Below are 27642 nucleotides of genomic sequence, written 5' to 3' on the forward strand. Positions count from 1 at the left end.
AATTCTCAATGTCATAATAGAAATTTATGAAAATAAAAAGGGAGCTTACATCAATAGATATAAACAATTCACCAAAGTTTCATGAGAATTGGTGACAGCATTTTTGAGTTATTGTCCGAAAACTGGAAAATCACCCCTTTTTTTAATGAATAAAACCCCATAACTCAGAAATTTAAAATGTAAAATTTATAAAATTTAAAAGGGGCTTACATCAATACATACAAACAATTCACCAAAGTTTCATAAGAATTGCTGAAAGCATTTTTGAGTTTTTGTCCGAAAACGGGAAAATCCCCTCTTTTTTATGAATGAAACCCTGTAACTCGGAAACGTTTCATCTAAAATTTATAAAAATCAAAAGGGAGCTCATGTCAATAGATATAAACAATTCACCACAATTTCTTGCAAGTTGGTGAAAGCATTCTTGACTTATGTCCGAAAACTGAAAAATCCCCCTTTTTTTAATGAATAAAACCCCATAACTCGAAAACGTAAAATCTAAATTTTATAAAAAACAAAAGGGAGCTCACGTCAATAGATATAAACAATTCACCAAAGTTTTATGCAAAATGGTTAAAGCATTTTTGAGTTAATGTCCGACATGTAGACGACGGACAGACGGACGGACGGAAAACGGTATACCATAATACGTCCTGTAAACGGGCGTATAAATATTAGAATTAGTAATAGCAAATTACTAATAGAAGTTGGTAGATATACTAGAACGCCTTTAGAACAGAGAATTTGTCCACTTTGCAAGGATGGAATTGAAGATGAATTCCATTTCCTCATTAAATGTAAAGGGTTAGAATTTAATAGACATATACTCTTTTGTAATTTAAGTGATATAGTTCTATCTTTTGCTAATATGCCTGAAAAAGATAAATTTAGTTTCATTTTGAAAAGTAATGATACTGACATTTGTACTGTATGTGTAGCTGGAATAAGCAAAATGTATGATTCGAACATTCATTTAAAGCAAATATAATGTTGTTAAGAACTGTTGTAGTATTAAAGCTTATTGTAATAGCTTGAAGTGATAATATAGTATGAATAACACCTCCACGCAATGTAGATATAAAATATGTGTCTCTTATCATTGAGAAAATATATCTCTGTATATTTGTTTTTTGTTTATTTTTGTCTGTTTTTGTATTTGTATTTTGTAAATGTCAGCTGGTATCATTCCTGTATTGGAATTTACACCAATAAAATTATTTGATTTGATTTGGTATTTGTTGCTTGACATTAAGACTTCATTAATCAATCAATAAATCTTTTGACCATGTCAATTATAACTTATTGATTATTATATACCAAGAGATTTTTCACAATGAAAAGTCTACTAACATTCCAAATGAAACCCCAATAATCACAGACATTCCTTGTAAAACTTTGATCTAAGATCATTTTAATGCAATAACCAGCTGGTGTGTAATTTCATTGCCTGAAGCATTCTGGTACAAAATTTCCCAAAATAGTTCTACTTATACTGTTGTTGTTGAAGTCTGTTTAAACCTACCTGTTGTTCCTGAGGTGTAGATGTAACAGCAGGGAGTCAATGGATTCATCCCTGTTCTCGTGGTACGGCTAATTTCTGCATGGGGAGCAGATAACATCAACTGATCCCATGACTGGTACCCTGTTGGTGCTTCTCCTATTCCTGTTCCCATCAGATAGACAGGGATGGGCAGTTCCTGTTTTATATCGTCAACATTATGAAACAGCTCACTTCCTGAGGAGAAAAGTATTTGTATTTTTACATAATTGTAAAAAATATGGTTAAATTTCTGTACTCCTTGAACTATTTCCAAATAACGTTGCAGAAAAAGATCTGAACCACCCAAATAGTACTTCTAAAAAGATAATTTTTCATTGATGTACTTTGAAAAGGACTTATTTTCCTTGGCTGCTTTGTTGGAGAGCAACCATTTTGATTTTTATATATAAGACTAACCACATTCAAACATGTAGCACAAGCAAGTCTGATAAAAGATCCTTCTTAATTTGTAGTGATGAACTATACAAGACTAAATGATAATAATGTTCTGAAAATAACTTTTCTTTTTTCTATTGGTCTGTTTAACAATTTGAACTTGGTTGATATATGAAGGAATTTGTATATATAAATGTATGTTGCCTTTCAACATGGGAGCAAAGGTAGATAACTCAAATTATTTCATTTGAAAACTATATATTGCTCATAAATATATCATTATCAATTCAAAAAATTACAAGAGTTTAATATCTAGACAAAAGATAGATATATACTAGCAAGACAATTGTTACATCAAAAAGTATGTAATTTCAACAAACATAGTACATTCATCATGTATATGAAAACAGATCTAAATATTATTATCTATTTTTTCCCTTCTAAATTGATGTATCGTTCAACAGTATTTATTTTGTTTGATGTTGAAGTTGACCATACAATGACTTTACTAATTTCTAAGAAAATATAACTTGTAGTTCATATATATATTACAATCAGTACTTTGGCTAAATGATTTCATTGTAGAGATATTACCTTGACCAACAATCAGTACTTTCGCTTTACTGATGTTGTTGAAGAGACATTACCTTGGCAAACAATTAGTACTTTGGCTTTACTGATGTCATTGAAGAGACATTACCCATTGAAGAGACATTACCTTAACAAACAATTAGTACTTTGGCTTTACTGATGTCATTGAAGAGACATTACCTTGACCAATAATTAGTACTTTGGCTTTACTGATGTCATTGAAGAAACATTACCCTGACCAACAATTAGTACTTTGGCTTTACTGGTGTCATTGAAGAGACATTACCAATTGAAAAGACATTACCTTAACCAACAACTAATACTTTGGCTTTACTGATGTCATTGAAGAGACATTACCTTGACCAATAATTAGTACTTTGGCTCCACTGATGTCATTGAAGAGACATTACCTTGACCAACAATAGGTACTTAAGCCTTACTGATGTCATTGAAGAGACATTACCTCGACCAACAATCAGTACTTTTAGCTTTACTGATGTCATTGAAGAGACATTATCTTGACCAACAATAGGTACTTTGGTTTTACTGATGTCATTGAAGATACATTACCTGGACCAACAATTAGTACTTTTAGCTTTACTGGTGTCATTGAAGAGACATTACCTTGACCAACAATAGGTACTTTGGCTATACTGATGTCATTGAAGAGACATTGCCTTGACCAACAATCAGTACTTTTAGCTTTACTGATATCAATGAAGAGACATTACCTTGACCAAGAATAGGTACTTTTAGCTTTACTGATGTCATTTTAGAGACATTACCTTGACCAACAATAGGTACTTTTTCTTAACTGATGTCATTTTGGAGACATTACCTTGACCAACAATTAGTACTTTGGCTTCACTGATGTCACTGAAGAGACATTACCTTGACCAACAATAGGTACTTTGGCTTTACTGATGTCATTTTAGAGACATTACCTTGACCAACAATTAGTACTTTGGCTTTACTGATGTCATTGAAGAGACATGACCTTGACAAACAATAGGTATGATGGCTTTACTGATGTCATTGAAGAGACATTACCTTGACCAACAATAGGTATTATGGCTTTACTGATGTCATTGAAGAGACATTACCTTGAACAACAATTAGTACTTTGGCTTTACTGATGTCATTGAAGAGACATTACCGTGACCAACAATCAGTACTTTGGCTTTACTGATGTCATTGAAGAGAGATTACCCTGACCAACAATTAGTACTTTGGCTTTACTGATGTCATTGGAGAGACATTACCTTGACCAACAATTAGTACTTTGGCTTTACTGATGTCATTGAAGAGACATTACCCTGACCAACAATCAGTACTTTGGCTTTACTGATGTCATTGAAGAGACATTACCTTGACCAACAATTAGTACTTTGGCTATACTGATGTCATTGAAGAGACATTACCTTGACCAACAATCACTACTTTAGCTTCACTGATTTCTATGGAATGTAGTAGTGGCTTATGTTTGTTATTTGTGTTCAGCAAAGCAACTGCAACTCCAATTTTTTGCATACCTATGGAAAGACAATAATATATAAAAGAGAAAATCTTTGCATACATTTGGAAATTAATGATAAGTATATCTAATATAGAAAACACATCTGACAACATTGCATTAAACATGTTAAAAAAGAGATAAAATATGGATGCTCTGAAAAGATTAACATTTATCTGTGCAAGAAACCAGGGCTTATCTCTTACTACATTATACAAAAGTTCCATAGTGTGCTGTCAGATCCATATCAAATTAATTATCAGCAAAAAGATACATATTCTGGTTTTTTGAAGTCCACATAGGACATGTTTTTCAACAAACAATCGGCATTCCCATGGGAACCAACTATGCTCCTCTTCTTGCTAACTTGTTCCTTTATTCATATGAGGCTGACTTCATACAGAAACATTCTTAGGACGATAGAAAAGAAGTTAGCAGTATCCTTTAACTTCACTTTCCACTATATAGATGATGTTCTCTAACTAAATATTTCAAATTTTGGTCACTATGTTGAACGCATCTATCCAACATAACTTGAAATAAAGGATACAACAGATACAGTTAAGTCTGCCTCATATCTTGACTTACATATAGAAATTGACAATGGGGGTCAGTTGAAAACAGAACTTTACAACAAAAGAGATTATTTCAGCTTCCCAATAGTGAACTTTCCATTTCTATGTAGCAACATTCAAGCAGCGCCTGCATACAGAGTATATATCTCCCAAATTGATACTATATTCCAGGGCTTGTATTTCCTATCATGATTTTCTTGATAGAGGGTTGCTGCTCAGAGGAAGTTATTAAACCAAGAGTTTCAAGTGTTGAAGTTAAAATCATCCCTTTGTAAATTTTACGAGCACCATCACGAGTTGCTTGACCGTTATGGAATATCCGTTTCACAGATGACAAGAGATATGTTCCAATTGTTGTAACTACAACCCAGTCCCCTTTTCCACTAATGTGAACTACCTAATTAGACTTATCACCAGGTTTGTATTAACATGATCAACACAACGGATGCCACATGTGGAGCAGGATCTGCTTACCCTTCTGGAGCACATGAGATCACTGAATTATTGGTGGGGGTTTGTGTTGCTCAGTCTTTAATTTTCTATGTTGTGTTTTGTGTACTGTTGTTTGTCTGTTGGTCTTTTTCTTGTTCAGCCATGGTGTTGTCGGTTTATTTTTGACTTATTTGTTTGAATGTCCCTTTGGTATCTTTGGCCTCTCTCTTATCATGATTTTTAAGTCAATAAGAAAGGCCCACACGATATGTTTGATTTACATTGAAAGATCCACAAAAAGATAGACCATGCATTAAATTACAGTCCTAAAAATATCTTAATAACTTTCTTCATTGTTTTCGAGTCAATACAAAATAGCATCATACTAACCTAGAAATGTCCAAACAAATGCTGGTTCATTTGATACAAGAATAGCAACAGTATCTCCAAGCTTTAATCCCATCTGTAAGGCTATATTGGCAACTCTACATGCTTGTTCATTCATAAACTCGTAGGTAAAAATTCTATCTTGAAATATTAGAAATGGTTTTTTAGGATTAGCTTTTGCAGAGATTTCAAAAAGATTAATAAGAAAGTGTCCATTAAGTGTATCTGCCATTGCTTTCTTTCCATACGTTCTTCCTAGTTTCAATATTGGTAAATCATAGCTAATCCATGGGAACAGTGTTTTCCAGGCAGCTAATGAAACTCCTACTACTCCTCCAACTCCTAACAAAGCTGCCTCTTTTCCCGTTGGTGGCATTATCAATCCTTAGCTGTTTATATTTTACCATATAAAGCAATTATATTATCTACAAAAATGAATGGAAATTTTACAGGTATAAACTTAACAAGTTACATATTAAAATAAAATATTAAGGACAATATTGTTGCAGGAATTGAGTTATTGTTTCCTCAGGACTTTTAAATACATTTTGTACATGTGTAAAAGGGGTCAGCTGGTACTTGTCTTGGCGCCCCAAATGTTAAGGGTCATGATTTTATTTGTAAATAACAGATCCAGGAATCTGAGTTTTGGTAAGCGTACTTACTAAGCTAAAGATTTAGGTTAAATTTAATTCTACATTTTTTTCTTTTTTTTTGCATTGCTTTGATATTAATTTTTAATAAATTTGAAAATATTAATATTCAATGGTACCAATTTTACTGCACCAGTAAACTTCAACTTATTTTGATTTTCTTGTTTGTTTTAAAATTCAACTCTTAGTCAGTTTTGATCACAAATCCTTTCAAGCTGATAAATGTGATTTGGGGAATTTGTAACTTATTTATAGAAACTCTTTGTTTTGAACTGTAAGTAGGCATAAACAATAGGATAATTCCTTACTTCAAACATGATTTACATTCATTCTTCACAATCAAGAAACACCAAATTCAACAATTTCATTGGTTGAGAGCACTTTGCTGTATTCTAATATTAATTACGTTTAGGTTAGATAATAATACTTGGTCATGTTTTATGAATATTTAAAGCCTGAGGCATAGTCCGGGTGAGAATGGGTGAGTATGTTCTAAAGTAACTTCACAAATTAATAAATCTGTCGCAAACATTTTAACATCAAATGTCACTAGTTAAGATAATGACATTTATTAAATTTGTCTTGACATGTAAATTGCTTAATTTGTAAAACCATATATTTGTAAAAATCCAATTTCTAAATAAAATGATAAAATGAAAATAAGTCCAAATTAGCCTGGTGACATTTTGTACATTTTTGTACCACGGAACAGGACTACCATGACTAATGGAAAAACATTTTTATGACTGTTGTTGTCAAAAAAGATAACCTAAAATAACTTTATACAGTTATCTTAAAATTGTTTTTCTTGGATGAAACATTTAACACTTAAAATTTACATATCTATTGCTTGAATTTTCAAACACTGATCACATGTGATCTTAAATGGTTTGCATCAATGAGATTATTATTTTGAATGGTATTATATATGGATCACATGTAGTTACATTTATGCACTGTAATTACCTTCTGTTCATGTGTCACAAATTTTGATGTGATCTTGACCTAACTAGGTTCCTTTTTTTTTTACATTTGTAATGAACTTGAATCAATTGCTTTAAGAGAATTAGTATAATGACGAAATGATAATTCCCCAATTTGATGAAAAAAAATATTGTGATCAAGCAGATGACAAAAAAAAATATTCTGAATCCAGATTTTCCCCATACCTTATAGTGTTAAATTTTGAAAAAAATAATTTGATTGATATCGTCGAAAAACTTTTAAAAAAATGTTCGCGCTTTGGTCGAAAAAAATTTCTGACTCAGACAAAAAACCATCTTTTCAATTTCAATGTTGAAATATATTCTTTTCCTTTTAATACCTGAATACATGCATAACTTATTTCCAGCTAAGGGGTTAAATTGAAGGTCACATGAATACACATTCAGTGAGGTCAAATTATTCACTTGCAGACGTGTCTTAGCTTATTTTGACAAAATTGAACCAGATTGGCTGCTAAAAGCAAATCATTATTTCACTATTTCACTTTCATTAATGATTAAACAAAAAAAAAATCATATTTTATATTTTTTTATATCTCGTAGCTAATGCCCCTTTAACAAACATTCACAGACAGGTGAAGATCAGGGGTCTCATTGTTGGAGGGAAGGGTTTAAAAACCCATCACATAGTGTAGCAGGGGACAATTTGTTTTTCAGCATTATTATTTTATTCATTTTATCATTTATAAGAAATATCTGATTTAGATGAGACATCTTACCTGTTCTCTGAAGCATAGGGACTCCGTTAGTGGATATATTTTTATTTTAATCATTGTAGTTCTATTTGTTTTACGTATATCCTGTCTATTAAAATGTATCAAATTATCAAAACGTTGGTTCTTAAATCTATGTGTTTAGGGAGCATTACCATTTAACTTCAAGGGAGGGGGGGTATGTAAATTTTTTTTTAGTTTTTCGATGCTATCAATCAAATTATTATTTTTCAAAATTTAACACTATAAGGTATTGGGAAAATCTGGATTCAGAATATTTTTTCGTTGTCATCTGCTTGACCACAATTTTTTTTTCTCATCAAATTGGGGATCAGAATATTTTTTAAGGAAAAAACCATAACTCCCCCCCCCCCTTGAAGTTAAATTGTCGTTCCGTTACTAGCAATGTGTATTTTACTATCCATTATATGTATACTGAAAAATCCTATATCTGGGACTATTATACTAAGTTAGTATAACAGTCCCAGCCTATATGGGTAGTAAAATGCATGTTGCTAGTTAACATACAAATGGTAGTGTGGATGTTAATAATTTATACAAATAGACAGGAAATACGAAAAAAACAAATAAAAATTACAAGGATTAAAAAACATATATATCAGCAAACTGAGTCCCTGTCCTCTGTATTCCATGATACAGTGATATCCTACTGTTAAACATATATAATTTGGTACACAATAAAATTATCTGCTAATATTTGAAACTGTACCTTTTGAAAACCTTCTGGAGTGTAAGCCTAAATGTCCTAGTCGATGTCTATATGAGAAACATGTAGACTAATGATATGAACGTGCACGGCTGTAGGTTTACATTGTGACCTCATGAAATATTTGCGTTGAATTTGTTTACCTAGTCGAATAAAAGGCAGAATTGGTATCTTCGACGTAACACTACATATAATAGTTTCGATCACAAATGATATCTAAATCTACTAGATGGATAATTTAGATAATCATATACTAGCTTTTTTCAATTAAAATCTATTTTAAAAAAAATCTCTGTTTTAGTGTTTACATTGGCCTAAATTATACGTCCTATATTATGACCTCATCTCATTTTTTACAGTAGGATAGTTACAACTTGTCTCGGTGAGTTTATGTTTAATAACTATGATTTATATTGTTTTGTATCTACGCCTTTGTGCCTTAGCCTCAGATGTTGCAAACCTTTGTGACTTAAAAATTTTGAAAGCACGCCCCTATTATAGGACCGAAAGTCAATAAATAATTACAAAATTTGTCCTAGCCGGAACAACTTAAATTTCCGTACATTTTCAGATCACTTCGAAAAAAATTACAAGCTTAGAGTTTTAGCAATTCAGTATTTCAAACATCTATATCAGTATCTGCATGATTATTCAACAGAAGTGTCTAACACTTGATTCAGACATGTCAGATGTAAAATCTGTAACTATTGTGTCATATATTTTGACTTCAAACTTCATTTCAATGTTAAATGTTTTTTTTTCATGCGAGTCACAACCATCTGTTTGTTTGTTGGACATGGATAATGACCATTATGGGGGATAATGGTTTGATGTTTTTCAGTTGTTGAAGGTTTTTCTTCAAGGTTTTCTTTATATAATACCCCTTTCCATATAATAAAACACACTGATAATATTAGTTGTTTCCTTACACGGTTAATCGCAAAACTCATGATTGAGTATATATTTCAATGGTTCAAGATGATATATAGGAGTCAAGTGTTGCATTTTTAATATGTCTTTAATAACGTAAATAATTTTCATTTATGGCCTGAATGTATGGATCGAGCCAGGCGACCCACACCCAATAGGCGAGTGACATTTTTCAAAAAGACGCATAGTTAACGACTTTAATGCACCCACCTAACATACGGCTATATTATATATCATTCGAAAGCTTATCACCTGTACTTTCTCTCTCTCGCTCTCTCGCTCTCTCGCTCGCTCTCTACGATCATAATACGTTTTTGGTATTCGTCTCTAAATTACCTGTTTTCTTTCTGCTACAGAAATTCATTTGCTAACAGTATATACTAGTCTTCCCCTAAGAATAAGTTCATCGGTGGTGATCATTCCAAAAGCAAACCTTTTATTTATTTTCGTCCAGTGCAAAAAATACTGGTATGAAGGTTGAATTCTAGAAAACCGAAAAACATTAAACTTCAACTGATGAAATGACTAGAACAAGTGACCAAAACCTTACCCAGCTCGGTAATAATTGTTAATTGTTTTAAACTTTTAAAACAAATGTTGGTATAATATCTCGTTTAGTTTGCAATAAATGATATAAATCCGTCGTTCTCGCATTAATATAATATATTCACGTGACACCAAGACAAATATTTTACAAAAAAGGAAGGATACCAAGTGGGCATAAGTTAAAGAAAAACACCATGACCAAAACAAATTCCAAAGAACACTGTGGCGAATCCTATGGTTGAGCAACGCGAAATGAACAAAATTGTTTTAAGTCGGATGCTCTGAATCGTCGGTATTTTCATCTCCAATAGAGACACCGTCATGTTATTCTTATAAAAAAATGATTAGTCAAATCCAGTAACTATGTGTCATGCGATTGGAGATGATTGAAGGTCTTTTTTATAAACTTAAACATCGCCAAAAACACACATATCATTGCTATTGAAAAATCCTCTGAACCTATCATTTTACTTTTTGAACAAAGGTTAAGTTCTTAGAAGCAAATGACAAACAAGACTGTGGTTCAAATCCGTGCAAACGAAAGCAATGTTGAAACATTAGATGACATAAATAAGATACTTTACTTCTACCTGTGACATCTGCAAAGGAATCATCTTCTTTTCCAGCTCCAACTTGAAATAATATAAAAGAAAACTTTAAATTAAAAGGTGATTTGAACAGATTTGTAAAGAGGAGCTACTTTGTCCAAACAAAACAGAAAACGCCCTTTTTCATTGCAAGTTGTTCTCATTGATAGCCTATTTCCTTCTGAATCTCAAAAGATGATTACACTTCTCAAGATAAAAGGTAGTATTGGTTTAACGGAGGTGTAATTGACCTTAGTTTTATTTAACTTTGTTTATGCTAAATGTCAAGCAGTTCAATAAATTTGACAATAGATCCCTATAACTCATTTTAACATAGACTAGTTTTGGCCACTTACGACTTTTCTGGACCTTTGATTGCAATTGTTTTGTTTTGTAGCTTTTCTTTCTTATTCTGATTAACTTACAGCTTGATATCTCATACATTCTTAACCATTTACTATGTGTGTTTCTATTCTTATCAAAAGTTCTTACAAGGTAAGGTCATCATGACTGTTACGATTTCCGATTTCATTCGATAAAATTATAAGGTGGAAAGGTCACAATGATCTTTCACTTTGAAATTTATAATGGTCGCGTGCCAATAAGATCAATATGAAGGACCTAAGATCTCATCGACTTCTACGGTTTCGGGGTTTGAAGTTATCTCCCATATGATAATTAATTTCGTTAAAATGTAATGAATTCCGCCTTAACCCAAAGGCCATAACCAATTTCGGTTTTCCTATACCTGTTATGGTTTATCTGTTTAACACGTTACAAAGAATTCCGACATTCGGTGATATACCTCTTTTAGAGAAATATATTTCGGTTTGCCATAGTCGATTTCCAATAGTTGATATCTGCACAATACTTAATAACGAAGATCATTTTTGTATGTCACATACTATATTCTTGAAGAGGTTTCGAGATGTGGCGGAAAATAATTATGTTAAAAATGAAAATAATAGAAATAATCATAAAAATACAGTTAGTTCTTTTCGGTGGTAAAAGGAAAGACCTAAATGAAAAGAAAATACTTTAACACATTTGCTATAAATATTGAAGGGATCCGATATCAATACATTAAAAGTGTACAAAAAAGTTATTTTTTCTTTACTTAGTTACTTAGTTATGCCAATTTCTAGAGAAATCCTACACAATCAATAAACAAAAACATAGATTTCGCCAATGTTATTACTGAGTAAAACGTATTTGAAGAAATAGTATGTTTGTCCCTTACAACGTTAAAAATTAAATACAATAATGATAGAAACCGATTGGTTGATTTATTTACCTGCGCCTGCTGTGCATTCTACAGTCAACTGAGTTGAAGCTTGTGATATTGACTTTCTTTTAATCTGCACTTCAAAAGTCAGATTTCGGATGTCAAATGACAGTTTTTCTGAAGTTTGTAAAATAGATGCATGTATTTCTGTCTTACAGTTATGAAATATTTCGTTTCTATGTGTGTTGGCGGTTTTTTTTTTGTTGCACTTCGGTGTTCCTGTTGTTCCTTTGTTTTCCTCTTATAGTTGATGTGTTTCCCTCGGTTTTGGTTTGTAACCCGGATTTGTTTTCTCTCAATCGATTTATGACTTTTGAACACCGGTATACTACTGTTGCCTTTATTTACAAACAAGTTGTAAAATATATCAAAACAGCATTTTTATAAAGGAACTAATATACTTCCAACAATCATATCACAATAATTCCATTGTCATACTATTTTTATTTCCGCCTTTTAATTGTTTCGAGCGTCACTTATGAGTCTTATGTAGACAAAACGATCGTCTGACAAAATTATAAGCCTGGTATCTTTGATGAGTTTTTTTCCTTACAATGACGAGAAAAAATTAACGTCAGACATACTTATTGTTCCTGCATATAAATAAGATTAACATACAGATATTCAAAATATGCATCTTCTGTTTATTTCTCTATCCATATAGTTTAAATCTGAATGAACAAGAAATGATTGTAAAAGGATGCTATTACGGAGTCTCCCGAACAAATTCCTCATAAGTATTAACCCATAAGGACTCTCCCTTTTATTCATTCAATTCAATAGAATTTCCTTTTTTTTTTAAACTGTAAAAATTGACTATTGACCTTTTGAACTGAAGTAGGCCATATGTTCCCATTGTCATTCCTGAAGACCCCATTTGTCTATATATATACATATAGCTATCACTAACTGTTCTCAGGTTATAATCATTGGCAAATAAAATATTTTAAACCCTGATGGCACCATTAGACATGTAAGTCTAACATATTGTGGAACCCTAAGTAATTCTGACAAGCGGTTTTTTTTAGAACTGCTGCGGACAAGTTCAAATTGAAAAGAAAGGAAAACTGAGCAAAACCAATAAGTCTCCAAACTTTGTTATAAAAAAAAATTGAAAATTTTAAATGGCATTTAGATACCGTGCAAAACTCCTATTACAAAGTTGGAAATTTCGTTTCGGTTCAAAAGATATTTATACCTGCCGTTTCCTCAAACGGTTGGTGGGGTTCGTGTTACTCAGTGTTTAGTTTTCTATGTTGTATTTTGAATATTGTTGTTTGTTTTTTTGGTCGTTTCTTCTTTTTTTGTCATCGCGTTGTCAGTTTGTTTTAGATTTATGATTTTGAATGTCCCTTTGGTAACACTTTCGCCTCTCTTTTAAACATGGAAAAACAAATGTGTGAACATTAACACGACAAAACAGTATAAAATTTGATTCCCCGAATTTGTAATTTTTAAAAACATACAATTACCACCAAGCAAATTCCACAGAATGTCGTTTATCGTTGGGATTCTGATCATGCTGTTCATATTATTACCTTTAATTGTACATGTTTTATAAAGATACTAACCGAACTGGGTTTCCAATGCTTTCATGATCTCATTTTTATTTTCGTTCTGATTTCTCAATACGTCAGCAAGTTTCTAATAGATAAAATGAATACATAAAACCTTTATGCTTTAGACAGACATAAGAATAGATTTGCAAAATTCAATCATAATTATATCTTATTTATAGAAAAGCTTTATTTGTAGATGTAAGTTTCAGTTAAGTCTAGTACAGGTATAACAAGATGTTTGTAAAGTAAATTAGAATGTATAAACAAAGGCTGGTTTTTTAAACAGTAGTTTATTGGCATACATTTTAGCATAAACTTGTAAAGCCCTACTATTCGTTTAAGTTCACATTGATGTTTTCTTATATTTAAGTTAAGTTTCATTTTTGAAATAAAACAGCAAATTAAATCTTTGAAAAGTTTAGTTAAAATACATTTAAGAGCATATGTTTATATTTAGTAGAGTTCCATCCACAAATATTAGGAGGGTGGTTTCTAGAGTATATGCTCAAATATTGATGTGTTCCTGATTTTGGGATGATGTATGTCTCGTCTAATTTTTAAACCAACAAAGCAAAAAAGTAAAAACTTGAAAAAAGCGAAAACTAGAAATGTAGAATGAAAACCGGTCCTGCTTTTCGTGGTATCGCTAAATGAAAAAAATAAAAGCATAATTTTTATACACGAAATGGCCGCATCCAGCCAACATACTAAAGGGGTGTAAAAATCTTGTCATCTTGTTAAAATCCCTCAAATACGAATACGATCGCTATTGATTGTTAAAGCCGAGAATAAAACAATACAATTGAGATCTGAAAAAAAAATCGATGACATAATGACACCAAAAATAAGTTGTATAGTAATCAAACTTAACAAAACATGCAGTTATTGATGAATTATTTGGGAATGTTAGTCAAGCTGTACAGCTGGTACGACAGTAGAAGTGATTTTTCCTTATTGGTAGACCAAGTGATAATTGTACAATTTAGATAGGTGGGTACCAAGTTATCAATACGGATTAAAATGAACTCGATCGTTAGTTTGAAAACCCGTTTGACTGGAAACGCCTGGAGTTTTGAATTGTGTCTCAAAGCTATTCAAAATTTCTATAATCTAAACATTTCCTAGTCTTTCTACTTTTAATTTTGAAAAAATTAGTATTTAAATAATTATTTATACGGACTTCGTCTTTTTTCACAGGTAACAACTGCCTTATATCTCCTTTAAAACAACGCAAATACAAAGTAGACTTTTTATCAATCACCGTGTATCCGATTCCTTATCAGATGCAACAATCTGCCTGATTGATCAGGTAAGTTTCATAGAAAACTCATTTTGTTTGTTATAAAATTATCCGTTAATAAATTTTGAAATTATAAGAAACTAAGGTTTCAACTCTCTCATACAAAGTTGACCTCAGATAGATTTGGTTATTATTTTAGGTCATTTCTGATTATATAGCTCTTCAATTGTTTAGGTTATTATACATTTTTGGTTTTCAAATATTTGGCTTTGAGCGTTCCTGATGAAGGTATATCCAGAAAAGCGCTTCGAACGCATGAAATTTATAACGTGTTGTTTTCATTTTTTATAAAATCGTATGTTGAAAAATCACTTGACTCATTTTAAAATGATACGGAATTTATTTTCTTTATTCTGCCCATATTCTTTCGGTAATCAGATACAACCAAGTTGCGGAAAATCATATAATGCTTCCTTACATTTTATGCAAAGTAGAGAAACAATACAGGGAGAGAGAAACGACATTGAAAACGTGATATCAGCCTACATTGTAAATGTATAAGTCAAAAAAAGTTACCGATTTTGGATTGATCAGAACATTGATTTTTATGTAGATTTTTCTTATGATAAGTTTTTTCTTCTGTATTTGGTTCGTCCCACAGGCACTTGTCTCTGAAAAAAATACCTATATACTTTAATATATTTAGGTATATATGAAAACAAAACATTTCAGAGACAAGTGCCTGTAGATCGTCCACACATAAAACATTTGCAAGCATAACCAAACTGGCATCAACAAAACAGATAATCTGTCTTAGATCAACTCTGTCTGATTGATGACAATTTACATCAAATTAAGACTGTAACTAACATCAACTAAAAAGGTTTTTACAAAATTACCGAACTCCAAGGTAATTTCAAAAAGGGGAAGACAATAAAACCTGACAAATCAAACGCTCGACTATATCAACCAGCAGAACGAAAAAGCGTCAACCTTATTGGTACTCAATGTCTATTCATAACGCTAAAAATGTTTTTGAAAGAGCACATGCTGGAGTAATGAAATATTTCCATAAATACAACTAATAACGTCTTCATACAAATTTATATCTGTATTACTGTTGTAAAAAGACATGCTATACACTTGATCCACTTTTGTTTTCACCATTACATGTGAAAATAATTTGAGGACTCAAGATGGTTCATAAAGTCTTTATCCCTTAGTCACGATAGTCTCAAACACGATGTAAAGTAAATAATTGTAGACCTCCTAAGTTAGAGCTTACTCTGTCTGACAGCCTAAAAAAAACTGTTGTAAAAACGATTTTGTTATAAACGGATGTTTAAGCGTCTGATATTGTAGTTTAGCATCACACTTCCAAAAAGGAATACTAGTAACTATATAAAAGAGACGGGCATGTAGTATTCAGATTATTTGTAATACTTTTGCGTATGTATCTAATACTTGTTTTGCTTCGTCATTAATATCTTTGATTATATCTTTCACACCATCCAATGATAAAGTATCCATTTTGAGATCAGATATATGTTTTCTTGTTGTCTTCTGGTATGTTGTTCCAAAAATGCTAGCTATATCTATTACAGCTGTTTCTACAATTTTCCATCTCTTTTCAAATTCTTGAGATGACAGCTGACCCGAAGAGAGATGAACTAGGTATTTTCTCGTGTCTCGAATTATTTCTAACCATAAGGGTTTACCCGGTATAGAAAGACAACATTTTCGAACTAAGGCACAAACTAGTGATATATCCATAACATCAATACTAACATTGCTGACTGGGGAAATGGAGCACAAACAATATTGGGAAACAGATCCATGTATACTTCTCTTGGCATGATTCGGTACAGCAGGTCCACTCGAGTCAAATAACAATGAAAACTGATTTTTCTTGAGACAGCCACGTTTATTTGGCGCGGCAACTGACAGGAGAAAACACTGACAACACTGAACTGTTGGAATATATTCGTGGAAAAGAATATGTTTGTAACTATTCAAAAACGCATCGAAAGTTAAAGTGTTTAAAAATCTAATCTCAAAATAATGATGTACAACGTCTGTTGAAATTCCAACAACGAAAGATAACAACTTCAGATACTGTTTATATTCATCCATGTTAAACACCTGAAATTAGAATGAAAAGGGATTATACTTGTATTAAGTGGTAATCAGAAGCTGTTCAAAATAAGGGGAAACACAACTACGATTTTAATAATATCTAATGACTTTATACCAGAAAAAGTTATTCCCTATTCACCGTAAACACACAAAATTGCAAATATGATAATCAAATGCATCTTATTTTGTACCCAAATTTAGGAATAATATGAATTGGAGTAGAAATCTTCCCAGCTGTTTGAAAGAGGTGAGCGTGACCAATTAATGAAGGTATCTTTTAACAGGTGAATAGTAAACTCCTTAAATAACGGTATTGTACTTACCTTAGTTGATTATATATAATGCCTCGTAGTTGGAATATCCACTTTTTTTGTATTCCCTTTGTTTGATAGGGTTTAATCCTCTTGATGATAAAGTTGCTTTCCTTTTCAATCGTCTTCTTATCCGGAAAAGAAAAGAAGTATGCAAGGTTAACTATGTGATCAAAGTGTATAAACAGATACAGTTTTGCTTTCCAAGAAGTCATATTCTGCTTTACAATATTACGGAGCCCCATTGGGGATAAATACCGAACAAATAAAGATATTATGCACACGATTTAAAATATTGTGAGCACAATTTATAATGTTGTACGTACAAGAGACTATTTTGTGAGCTTCGTTAAATATTACGCGCAATATAATTACTTCGTATGTTCAATTTAATATGTCGTGGTTACAATTTAATACAATGTGCGCTCGAAATCATAAAGCTTACACGTGTTAGGAGCCACGTTTATATCCTGTCCAAAGAGATGAAGTCAAACAGATTTGAGGATTTCATAAGGTAATGGTTGACGTGGTATTAGATTACAGAGACCTACTCTTACTTCTCGCTATCGACTACAAAAAGTATACTCAAGAATCAGAATTTTTCGTCACTACACATAAATTGAAAACGTTGTTGCTTTTATCTAAGAAGAAATTTAGGGATCAGGAAGACTTGAGTCTTCATGGATATTGTTAGCATTAGAAGATGTAGACTAGCAAGCATGATTATACAAAAAAGTTAAATGCAAAGAATAGACCCTGAAGGAGTGAAACACGGCGAAAAAGCTAGATTTCACAGACGAGAATATGCATGCTACAAAGCTGTCACATTTCATATGGCATCTCGTTTTCTATAACAAACTTAGGCTTTAATGGAATTCTTATTAAATGCTTGATATACAGTTTTTCAGGATTTATAATATTGGTTTAAAAAGCACATGTTTATTTCCATTAAATGGGTTCACATGGATCACAGTTTGATACAAAACATTATCTTGGTCATCAAATTCATTTCAGTTGCACCTGCAACATACTCCAATTTGTTAAGGAGTACCGTAGCAGGCCGAATAAGGATTGTTTTCAATTCTCAGTCTATATGATGAAATACGCGATCGAGTGAAGTTCGTCCTCCATTCGAATTCAGGGTAATAGAAACAGATATCTTTCAAGGCCAAAATTTGTCTTAAAAGGGCAGTAGCTAATGAGCTTTTCATCAGCACAGTTACAGAGCTTTTCATTAGCAAAGCTGTACAGAGATTTCGATCAGCACAACTGTACAGACATTTTGATCAGCACAACTGTACAGACTTTTCTATCAGCACAGCAGTGCATTTTAGGGTCTCCTCTAATCTTCAAAGTAAGGATATAGATTTTAAGTATAAAAATCAAACCTTTAATGTCTTGCAGTAGCTCATCTACCAACCTTCTAAAATAAAATACGTATATAAAAGCATATTGATATTGTTGAGTATGTATACCACCATGCAACCCTCGTGCCTAACACAAAAAAGTTTGTTCCCTATTTTGTATTTTGTCAATCAAATCAAGAACGGATATCTATATATCAAAATTCGCTACATTGAGTAACCAAATCAAGTGTTTAAAGTTGGGACAAAGTGCGTTAATCTAAGAATACACGAAGTGTTTCTTATTTTGAGATGATGTGGATGAAATTGAAAAAAAAAATCATCATCAATTTCTTTTGAGTTGCACTTGCGACATACTTCGTTGGAGAGTATCCTAGCCAGACTGTTTACGACTTTTTCAATTCTTAGTCAATGTGATAAAATACGCAATCGAATGAAGTTTCTCCTCTGCTAAGGGGAATAGAAACAGATATCTTTCAAGACCAAAATGTGTCTTAAAGGAGCAGTAGCTAATGAGCTTTTCATCAGCACAAGTACAGAGCTTTTCATCAGCATAGGTAGAGAGCTTTTCATCAGCAAAGCTGTACAGAAATTTCTATCAGCACAATTGTACAGACATTTCCATCAACACGGCCGTGCATTTGGAGTCTCCATTGATCCTCGTAGTAATGATATAGATTTTTATAAAAATTCAAAGCTATAATTACTTGAAGTAGCTTATCTGCCAACTCATTTTATGTTTTATTTTTTGGAAGAAGTTTGAAGATGCATACCATGACGACATTTTTAATTCATGTCGCAACTTTGACTCCAAATATGCTTCCTTTTTATATAAACTAAAAACATGTACCCAAATGTTCTAGTTTATGCCAGTATCTGCTCATATATTTAGCGATATTAAAATGAAGAGGGAATCTCCCTAGTGCCGTAATGTGTAGAAATATTTGAATGGTGAAAGTAAGACAAGCAAAAAGTGACCCATGAGTTATTTCTGGATATGTTTTGCCAAAGCTGTATTGATAAGGGATAATTACTGATTGCCACCTGTGACATAACCCAACCCATATCACTGCGAGGAAATGTAGACGCGCATCGTGGTTTCCCAGTCTGTCCGTCTATCTCAGTGAGGATGTATGCTTTATCCGTAGATATTTCATATAAGTTATGTTTCACCAACCCCCAGCTTATTCGTACAGCTTTATAGCTGGAACCTAATCATGTAAGTTTGATTAACATTAGTAACAATTTATGGTGATATTTGATTAGAATCAATATGTCTTAGAGCGAGACACCTTTTCTGCATTTGTGTTTTTTCGATAGATACTCATTTGAATCAATATCCCTGCCGTTTTCTTGACCTCCTTTGTATAATGAGAATTTGTTTAAACCTTTCTAAATTACTATGAAAAATGACCTTATCGAAACAAGTGTTTCGTATGATTTTTATTCAGTTTTAAGAATCATTCAGAATGCCTGCAACCTTTATAACAATGCATCTTTGTCACATGTATGCAATAATCCATTATTCCATTGAAAATCGAATATAGTGTCACAACCAAATGATATACATATTAATGCTACAGTTCAATAGAGAAACCCAACGGCTTGATTTAAGCGTAAACAACAAAGACATAAACGCAATCAAATAATACAAACAGTAAAATGAATAACCAACAACAAGCACATTTTAACAATCTGGGAAAATACAAAATTAATTTCAACGAACTTTCATTTTTAAGAAACAGGAAGGAAATCTGGCCGAGATTTTCTCTATTTTTGTATAACATGAAAATGAATTTAATATCATCCTACAATGACAAATGACACAGCTGAATAAAAATGGCTGGTCTTATTAAACATTTAGAAATATAATCGCATATTTAATATAATCGATGTGGTATACACCACCAATCACTCATAAAATGATGTAAATATATTATAAACTGAATAAATAATTCATTGAATATATGTAATGTGTATTTCATATTAATTTTGAAATTGGAAAAGACCTACCATTTACATAAGACACTTTGACCTAAATATGTATAGTGGAAAGACACATGGTTTGTATGCATCCATCAATTCTATACCATTTGAAAGCATACTTCATTGTATATTTTGTACTTCCTTATTTACCTGGTCTAAAAATAGTTTTATGGTTCAATTTCTTTGCAATTAAGGTTCAAAATTTATTTTTTCTTGCAAATGCCATTTAAAATGGTGAATTGATATGCCAAATAATCCAGTTGGACTGCATAACAATAACAACAAACAAACTTAGAGAAACTAAAATACAAAAATATAGTATATATGCATAAGAAGAGATGTTTTCTCAACAATAACGTCAGAAATGTAATGTATAAGCACGAGAAAACTTTTACGGCCTCCGCACTGCACATGTGACAAAACTGGACAACAAAATAAATGTCTTTTGGTTTGTTTGTATTTGGTTTGCTGTCTCATCTAATTATACCACAATCTCCGTCGTCATATGAAAACATACCAACTGATCGTAACAAGGCGAAATGTGTGAACTGTATTAGACTTGGTAAATTGAATATTGGTATGTTTACTCATTGTTGAAGGCCATACAGTGACCTATATTTACTTTATGAACGTCATTTGAACTTTGATGGATAGTCTGCTCATTGGCAATCATACAACATCTACTTTCTTGTAATAATTACAAAAATCTGCAACATCATCAATATATATATAGGTTTTATTAATGTATTGCTTCAGAATAAAAAGATCGTGTCAGTTCAAAGAATTGTCTGGCCATCTCCATCTTGTATTATAGTTGTATAGGGAGATGCATTGCACTTGGGTCATAAATATATAGCTATCTCCATGTTTATTAAAAATGGCAATATGAAAATATAAGATTCACATGACGAAATGATTTATCCAACCATTACTTCATTTTTATGGTGCATTGATTTACGATAAGTGCTCTTAAGTAGACGAGCTTCAAACGATTAGTTACTGGTACACTTGACTTCAATTCCTTAGTTCATAGATCAACCTTTGTAAAAAGACCAGTAACCTGGTTACTATAAAATGAAGAAGAAAAAAAAAACTCTTTATAAATGTCCTGCGTCCGAAATGCTTTTCTGGATAAATCCTCATCATGAATGCTCAAAACTAAACATTCGAAAGCTATGGATGTGATAATAAGTAAAAATGTGAAAAGATTCATGACTAAAAGGGACCAAAAAGCAGCTGCAATGTTGGATCATGTTGCCACAACGAAGTTGAAAGCTTACTTTGCATAATTCTAAATAATTTGTTTTGTCGTGTCTTTTATCTTTTATTTACTCCTAAAACGTAATATCCATCGCCTCGGTGGTCTGTGGTAACTTCCTCGTCTCTGTTATGGAGGTCGTTGCTTCAACTTTCGACTTAAACAAACCAAAGACTCTAAAATTAGTAATGGCTGCTTCTCCACCAGACAAACTCGAACTCACAATAAAGTGTCATAGAAGGATGACATATCTTCCTGTGGGTTGTCACTCCAGCAGCGCCTGCATACGGAGTATATATCTTCCAGTTGTTATGATATTCCAGGGCTTGTGTTTCTTATCATGATTTCCTTGATAGAGGGTTGCTGCACACATGGAAGCTTTTGAACCAAGAGTTGAAAGTGGTGAAGTTGAAGTCATCCCTTCGTCAATTTTACGGACGCCATCACGAATTGGTTGACTGTTATGGAGTATCTGTTTCACAGGTGACGATGGATATGTTCCAATTGTTGTGACTACAATGTCGTCCCCTTTCCCCAAATGTGAACTTTTTTTGTACTTACATGAGCAACACGATAGGTGTCATGTGTGGAACAGGATCTGCTTACCCTTCCGGAGTACATGAGATCACCCCCAGTTTTTGGTGGGGATTCGTGTTGCTCAGTTTTTGGTTTTCTATGTTGTTTTGTGTACTGTTGTTTGTTTTTTTTTCTTTTTTAGCCATGGCGTTTACAGTTTGTTTTCGAGTTATGTGTTTGAATGTCCCTTTTCTATCCTTCACCTCTCTTCTATGAGTTACGACGTTAAAAATCCCACTCAGAGTGCCAGTTTATATGTTCTTATCGCATATACCTCTTTTTGAGAGGATTATGTATATATAGTATTTGCAACTAGGCGTTAGATGGCCATCAATTAGTCAGACCATCATAACAAAAACAACTGATGAAAATGTCTTTTAGTAGATCAATAAATGGCAAGTTAGGGAGTGTTTGGTGGGATACGTGTTGCTCAGTCTTTAGTTTTCTATGTTGTGTTTTGTGTTCTGTTTTTTTTTACCTTTTTTCGTTTTTGTTTGCTATGGCGTCGTCAGTTTGTCATTGACTTATGTGTATCCAAGCGTGTCTTCTGTCTCTCTTTTTAATATTAAAAGATAAAATTGAAGCTTAGAGTACAAAAACAATGTCGGTGCTTTGTGTTTGGGTTTGTTAGTTGTTTTTCTGCTTTGTGTTGATCTGATGAGTCAAGCCCTTTCCAACAAATATTAACAGTTTGATTTTCTGTTGTGCTGTTATACCAATGTCCCAGATTGTAGGAGAAGGGGGATTGTTAACACTCTTATTTTCACACCTTCACGTTTCTTATGTCCATGTACCAAATCAAAAGCTTGTAATCCAGTGGTTGTCGTCTGTCATATTTGTTCCTCGTTTATTGTTTTTAAACGCACTCACTCTGTCTCTTTTCGGAGTCCATTTGATTCCTCAGTTTTTGTTTGTAACCATAATTTGATAATCGATTTATGAGCTTTGAACATCGGTAAACAACTGAAGCCTACATTCAGCATACATAAGGTCGTTGGGTTTCTTTTTGAATTGTTCCACATTTGTTGATAAAAGAGGGGCGAAAGATACCAAAGGGACATTCAAACTCATAAGTCGAAAATAAACTGACAACGCCATGGCTAAAAAAGAAAAAAGACAAACAGACAAACAATAGTACACAAAACACAACATAGAAAACTAAAGACTGAGCAACACGAACCCCACCAAAAACTTGGGGTGATCTCAGGTGCTCCAGAAGGGTAAGCAGATCCTGCTCAACATGTGGTACCCGTCGTGTTGCTCATCTTAGTACAAACCCTGTAATAAGTCTAATTCGGTAGGTCACATTCGGGAAAAGGGAATGGGGTTGTAGTTACGACATTAGGAACATATCCGCTATCATCTGTGAAACGAATATTCCGTAACGGTCAACCAACTCGTGATGGCGTCCGTAAAATTTACGAAGGGATGATTTCAACTTCACCACTTGGAACTCTTGGTTTTATTGCTTCCTTGTGAGCAGCAACCCTCTATCAAGGAAATCATGATAGGAAATACAAGCCCTGGAGTATCGTATTAACTGGGAGATATATACTTCGTATGCAGACGCTGCTGGAATGTTGCAACATAAAAAAGGAAAGTTCACAATTACGAAATCATCTTTTTTGTCATAAAGTTTTGTTTTCAACTGACCCTCATTGTCAATTTCTAGATGCAAGTCAAGATATGAGGCAGACTTTATTGTATCTGTTGTATCCTTTATCTCAAGTTCGATGGGATAGATGCGTTCAACATAGTCACCAAATTTTGAATTATTTAGTGAGAGAACATCATCTATGTAGCGAAAAGTAAAGTTAAAAGATACTGCTAACTCCTTTTCTTTCTTCCTAAGAAGTTCCTGTATGAAGTCAGCATCATTTGAATAAAGGAACAAGTCGACAAGAAGAGGGGCACAGTTAGTTCCCATGGGAATGCCGATTGTTTGTTAAAAAAACACGTCCTCCAGACGTAACAAATATTATGTCAATCAAGAAATCAAGCATCTTGATAATGTTAGTTTCAGAGAATTTTTTTGTTAGAATCAGAGTGATTTTTTACAAAGTAGGATTTATCCCTCCCTAAGACCAGATACTTGTATCTACGTTGGCCATTCTTTTTTATGAAACAAAGCAGGACCAACTCTTTCAATTTGTCTTTAAGTTTGGAATGGGAAATACTTGTGTAAAGTATAGAAAAGTCCAATGTTTTAATACTATTGCAAGATGAAAGAGTCTTAGATTGTATGTACTCTAAAAGATCTATACAATTTTTTAGCATCCACATCTGATCCATGCCACCTCTTGAATAGGTAGTTTCACAATAACTTTGAAACCCGGCTGTGATTGCTGATAAAATTGATGTTAATAATTTAGAAAGAGGTTTCGTGGAGCACTTGGAAGACCCAGCAATATACCGTTGTTTGTAAGGACACTTATGTAGTTTAGGTATCCAAGATCCAGTTCTTCATCTTTGGTTGAAATTCCAAAGGAACATAGAACAGACCTATGATTATCCAAGTCAATGATAATTGTCTCATTGGCAATCATATCACATCTGCTTGTTTTGTATATCAAAATGTGTTCATGTGACAGCTATCCAGGTCGGCAGATTGTTTACTGTGGCACCATAACACATTTGTTTCCGTCTCTCTGGTGTTAATGTTTCGTTCAAGTGTAATGCCACCAGTCCTGCTCTTTCTTTCTCACATAAAACTAATTTACGTCAAAAGAGGGGAAAAAGATACCAAAAGGACATTCAAACTCATAATTCGAAAATAAACCGACAACGCCATGGCTAAAATGAGAAACAACAGTACACAAAACACAACATAAAAAACTAAAGACTGAGCCATAGGAACCCTACCAAAAACTGGGGGTGATCTCAGGTGTTCCAGAATGGTAAACAGATGCTGCTCCACATGTGGTACCCGTCGTGTTGCTCATGTTAGTACAAACCCGGTGATAAGTCTAATTCGGTAGGTCACATTTGGGGAAAAGGGGACGGGATTGTAGTTACGAAAATTGGTTCATACCCGTGGTCCTATGTGAAACAGATATTCCATAACGATCAACCAACGCATGATGGCGTCCGTAAAATTTACGAAGGGATAATTTTAACTTCACCACTTGGAACTCTTGGTTCCTTTACGTCAATTTGTTTTTATGTGAGGTGAATGATCAACTCAGTTATGTCTAAAAGTTCTTACAGCATAAAGATTGATTGATTTTGGGTTGCTTTATGTCCAGTTGCATATATTTCATGCATGTTTAGGACGATCCAGCATAAATAAAGGCAACAGTAGTATACCGCTGTTCGAAACTCATAAATCGATAGAGATAAAAACAAATCCGGGTTACAAACTAAAACTGAGGGAAACGCATCAAATATAAGAGAACAACGACACAACAAAAACACAACATTAAAATGTAACACACACAGAAACGAACTATAATATAACAATGGCCATTTTCCTAACTTGGTACAGGACATTTTAAGAAAAAAATGGTGGGTTGAACCTGGTTTTGTGGCATGCCAAACCTCCCGCTTTTATGGCAACGTCAAACACAACACCAAAACGACAACATCACATGATAGGACCACAATACAAATAAATGGGAGAACATATAGGACAAAGAAACACACGAATAATAGCTAGCAGAAGGTACTAGGCTTAAAATTCAATACGCCAGACGTGCGTCTCGTCCACACAAGACCAACCAGTGACGCTCAGATAAAAAAAGTTTGAAAGCCAAAACAATTACAAAGCTGAAGACCACCGAGGACCAAAACTTCCAAAAAGTTACGCCTAACACGGACAGGATTTTCTGCCTGGGACAAGAACATCTTTATTATTTAGAATAATTTATAATTTTGCAAACAGTAAATTTTATAAAATGACTATATAATAGATATACATGATAAAACCAAAGTGGGGACTGACTACAGAATAAAAACGGATACATTACATAAAACAACTTAATCCAACATATAAAAATACACAGCCGAGTTAGCTAAAGCCTCAACGCACAAAGTGACGTCACATTTGAAATTCTAAAAAAACACACAAAGTGACGTCACATATGAATTTGTAAAAGAAGAAGATCTCTAAATGAATACTGGTACTAAAGTCGATGAAGCACAGAAACAACGATCCATAAAAACACTACATACAAATAATAGTAGAGATAATATTTGCAATATAAACCGTTGATACCGACTAAGGTGCGCAGGTTATGTGTTCCCTCTATTCTATTCTACGGATTCAAGCAAGACTAAAAGATTGTTATAAAAAAAAATCATCAATCAAATCGATGAAAAAGTTTAGAATAACATATTCATTTGATACTCGTAAAAGTCCGCATGCAGGCAACCCGAAAGGTCCGAATCCTGGAATCCAACACTTTCTGTATGATGCTGTATTCCGAACTTTTATAATCCATTGGTTAACTTAATTCGAGTTCATAAAAAATGCGTCGATTTACCTACAAAGTTTGTACATGAAATTCTCTAGAATTTGAAACTGAGCACAGGAATACTTTGTTTATTTTCTTATATTTCGCTCACGATTACAACTTCATAAACACAATATACTTTTTCGCCTATCTAATGCATAAATAACAAATCGTTAAAAAATCTATTTTCTACTCATTCTTCTGCATGCTGTTTTCTTCAAAACACTTTGTCTAATGACGTCAATCACGGAGGTTGTGACGTTAGGTGTGATTTGCCAGCATGCAGAGAGATTCAAAGACTGTGAACATGATGAGGAATGAACTTATTAGAGTTGCTTTTATCGATATTCTTGAAAGATAATGATCGATATGAAAACAGAAAAAGAATGTGCTTCTGAGAACAATTCTAGGGAAGTAGTAGAAATAGTAATAGATTGGCAGTTGTAGAAATATCTTCTGAGAATTCAAGGGGCAGTAAAAGAAATAGCATATGAGAACATGTTCAGAGGGGCAGTAATAGAAATATCATCTGAGATCTAGGTTCAGTAATAGAAATAATATGTGAGAACATCTCTTGGGGGCAGTGGAAGAAATAGTATACGAGGACATATTCAAAGGGTCAGTGACAGAAATACCATGTGAGAACGTTTCCAATAGGACAGGAGTAGAAAAAAGGCATATAAGAACATCTCCAATTGCACAGTCGTGAAAAAAGCGTGAGAGAGCATATTAAGAGGAGCACAATTAGAAATAGATAATGAGATCATATTCAGAGAGGTAATGTTATAAATAGCATGTGCGAACATCCTCAGACGGACAATGGTAGAAATTGGCGCTAGTGGGGCAGTGATGTATAATAACATTTGAAAACAATTCCAGAGG

General features: G+C 33.0%; 3 protein-coding genes across 3 annotated transcripts in view; all 3 read right to left on the reverse strand.

The window, feature by feature from the left end:
* LOC127735944 (long-chain fatty acid transport protein 2-like) overlaps positions 1–5846 on the reverse strand; it is a 27478-nt gene extending 21632 nt beyond the window's left edge. Inside the window, exons 1-3 of the mRNA XM_052246396.1 lie at positions 5438–5846; positions 3949–4059; positions 1523–1735 (exon numbers count right to left, since the gene is read on the reverse strand). Of these exons, the coding sequence (XP_052102356.1) occupies positions 1523–1735; positions 3949–4059; positions 5438–5810 (697 nt within the window). The 5' untranslated portion in view covers positions 5811–5846. The remainder of the gene's footprint in view (positions 1–1522; positions 1736–3948; positions 4060–5437) is intronic.
* LOC127735943 (uncharacterized) overlaps positions 1–11977 on the reverse strand; it is a 65759-nt gene extending 53782 nt beyond the window's left edge. Inside the window, exon 1 of the mRNA XM_052246395.1 lies at positions 11889–11977. The gene's annotated coding sequence lies outside the window, so the exon portion shown is untranslated. The remainder of the gene's footprint in view (positions 1–11888) is intronic.
* Positions 1–27642, reverse strand: part of LOC127735942 (long-chain fatty acid transport protein 2-like) — an 89327-nt gene that overhangs the window by 22773 nt on the left and 38912 nt on the right. The window lies entirely within an intron of this gene.

The sequence above is a fragment of the Mytilus californianus genome, unplaced genomic scaffold, assembly GCF_021869535.1.
Source record: "Mytilus californianus isolate M0D057914Y unplaced genomic scaffold, xbMytCali1.0.p SCAF_3, whole genome shotgun sequence".
NCBI classification, from domain to species: Eukaryota; Metazoa; Mollusca; class Bivalvia; order Mytilida; family Mytilidae; genus Mytilus; species Mytilus californianus.